Source organism: Asparagus officinalis, chromosome 1, assembly GCF_001876935.1.
Source record: "Asparagus officinalis chromosome 1, Aspof.V1, whole genome shotgun sequence".
Taxonomy (NCBI): domain Eukaryota; kingdom Viridiplantae; phylum Streptophyta; class Magnoliopsida; order Asparagales; family Asparagaceae; genus Asparagus; species Asparagus officinalis.
In genome coordinates this window covers 7,587,305-7,589,879 of record NC_033794.1, presented here as the reverse complement: position 1 = coordinate 7,589,879, position 2,575 = coordinate 7,587,305, and the positions used below count along the sequence as shown (strand labels likewise).

Below are 2,575 nucleotides of genomic sequence, written 5' to 3'. Positions count from 1 at the left end.
GTACTTAAAATGCTCATTTTTGTCCACCTCGTTTGATCTACAAATGCTATATCAGCTTCAGCCTGCAACAATAGTTAATTTGTGTGGTTTAATCTTCAAAGCAATATATTCTACGAAAACTGTAGTTTGAAAAACTATAGAGAACAGGAAGGAAACCTGAGCTTGTAGGTAACTTGGAAAATCGTTTCCAAGGAGATAGAAATCACCAGCCCCCTCCAAAGAGTCGCATAGAGATTTGAAATAGTCCTCAAAGCCAAAGTAGCCATCACGAACCATCCTAAACATGTACAAAAGAATAAGCAACATAGGTCTTTGTTGAATAGCCGATAGACGAGAAAACCAATTGTTTGTGGACCGTATGATACTTTTCTCGTAGATTTCCTTTTCCAGATGTTGGGTTTTGCAAAAGAATTACTCAAGAAAAGAGATCCGATAGACGACGTAGCAAAAAATATGCATATTGAGAACACACCTGACAACGCGAGCAAACTGGAGTGGAACTTTACAAGCTTGACCCTTTTCCCGCAACGAAGCAACTTCCTTTATTTTGGCACCAAATAGAAACTAAAGAAAATGAAGAACAGCCATTAATCAGACGTATACCAATAAAAGAGACACATGCAATTGAAAAGTATAGGGATGACTTTTTTCAGCAGGGGAAATCAGCAAGTTCTAATTGCTAATCTAAGCATGAGTGAGTCGAAAATGGCGAGAGTTGGCTAGATTGACAGTGAGAAATTACATAGGATTGAATGCGTAATACCCTGATTATATTACTATGCTTTCTCGAGTGATGACAAATTCTCTTTCTGACATCAAGAAGGATAGACTAATACTAACGGGACTTCTGTGCAGTGTGAGAACATGAAAATGCAGTTGGTTAAAACTATTCTAGACTACTAATCTTGGCCATGGTATTTCATTTGTTCCCTTGATGCATGTAATCCCAGAATACTATCAGCAAAACATCAACATATGGATGAAAACAAAGAATTTGAAGTTCTGATGAGACTACAATCAAGTGTTTTATTCTCACCATATTTTCCTCTCCTACTTCTTCAATGATTTCAATTGTAGAGCCATCAGCTGTAGCTAGAAGTAGACAACCATTCATCAGGAATTTCATGCTTCCAGTCCCAGATGCTTCATGACCTGCTGTACTGCAATCCAATAATACATACATAATTATAGAAATAAAGAAGTAGCTCCCAAACTCATTTTTCCAGAAGATGCATCAGAGCTACCCCACTATCATTTTTTTACTTATTTTATAAGAACACAAAACTAATAGCTCATAGCAGTTTCTTTACCCTCTTTTTGGTTCTTTCTCTAGAGTTACTAACATGAAGACGTAAAGGCTTTGCCTCTGTGGGTACAGTAGCACTCACACCTTAAACATATAATTGACCATTTGAGATATTTACATTTGCCAATCTAGGTAATCCAATTTTATAAAGCAAAATGAACAACAGCAAACGTTAAACTCACAAAAGGATAAAAACAAAATGAAGCGGCTAGAACCTGATGTGCTGTGAAAGATCGCTTCCTGGTATTATGAGCTCTGCAACAGAGACATTGTAATCAGGAATAAATACCTACAGAGGAGCAAAAATCCATTTTCTCCATTAGACAATTCATAATAATTGGAACGGAATTCACATATAAATAAATAAATAAGTAAGATTCATAAAGTATCCGACATTTCTCTGTAAACCTAAGATGTTACAAGACATTCTCATACCAGTTTCAGAAGATCACCAATGTCAGGGTCACTATTGATCACTTCCCCAACTGCATGGCATAGTTTGATTATCTTCTTCGCCATTTCATAACCAGGAGCAGCCTTTCCCCCAATTATACATACTCGGGGTACCACTTTCCTTCTGTCATCTTGGCTCATGCTCTGCAATTAAAGGTCAAGAAAAAAGCACATCTCAACCATAAACATCTACAAGAATGGAGAAACTTGGTCCAAAACTAATAACAATTCGTTTAAGAGAAAATTCAAAGAATTAATATATTAAAGGCAGAGAATTTACAGAATTAGGAATAGGAGTAAGTCATGGATTCCATCTGTAGAGAGCAGTAATGACCCATTTAAGATGTTATGTGGATAGTCAATAAAGCCTACTGCAGATCAAGAATAGGAGCCGTGATACACGCAAAAGAATAAAAACGAAGTGAAAAGGCCATGAGAAAAAAGACGATTAAAACTGAGAAGATGTACTCCATTGGAGATATATCACTGATATGAGAAGGGCAAATAGGAAAGAAGATACAAACTATTTTACCAAATATACCACTGGTGATTCCTTGTTGCACTGGTATGAATCTAGATAAAGAAACAAGTGGAAAAGCACAAGGTTCTGAAACATGCTATGTTAATCGATTAAATGTGTACTGAGATTCAAGATCCCCAATATCATGGCAAACAAAAGTGGAGGCAATCCTTAACCATGGACTGAGTAGTTTACATGGGTAAAATTGTGGGTTGGAGACATGCAGTATATGTTAAAATAAGTGTTCAGGGCTAGTTTGCACATAGTTTTTATGACACCGGTACTTTCCTTTATGG

The 2,575-nt window shown here is 36.5% G+C and overlaps 1 protein-coding gene across 3 annotated transcripts in view; it reads right to left on the bottom strand.

Annotated features, from left to right (window-relative positions):
• LOC109847943 (glycogen phosphorylase 1-like) overlaps positions 1,037-2,575 on the bottom strand; it is a 12,035-nt gene continuing 10,496 nt past the window's right edge. The window contains exons 17-19 of one of the 3 annotated variants that reach the window (XM_020417176.1): positions 1,742-1,903; positions 1,522-1,595; positions 1,037-1,155 (exon numbers count right to left, since the gene is read on the bottom strand). In XM_020417176.1, coding sequence (XP_020272765.1) covers positions 1,146-1,155; positions 1,522-1,595; positions 1,742-1,903 — 246 coding nt within the window. In that variant the 3' untranslated portion in view covers positions 1,037-1,145. Of the gene's footprint in view, positions 1,161-1,521; positions 1,596-1,741; positions 1,904-2,575 lie in introns of all 3 variants that reach the window. The other 2 variants (XM_020417189.1, XM_020417183.1) reach the window with 2 other exon arrangements.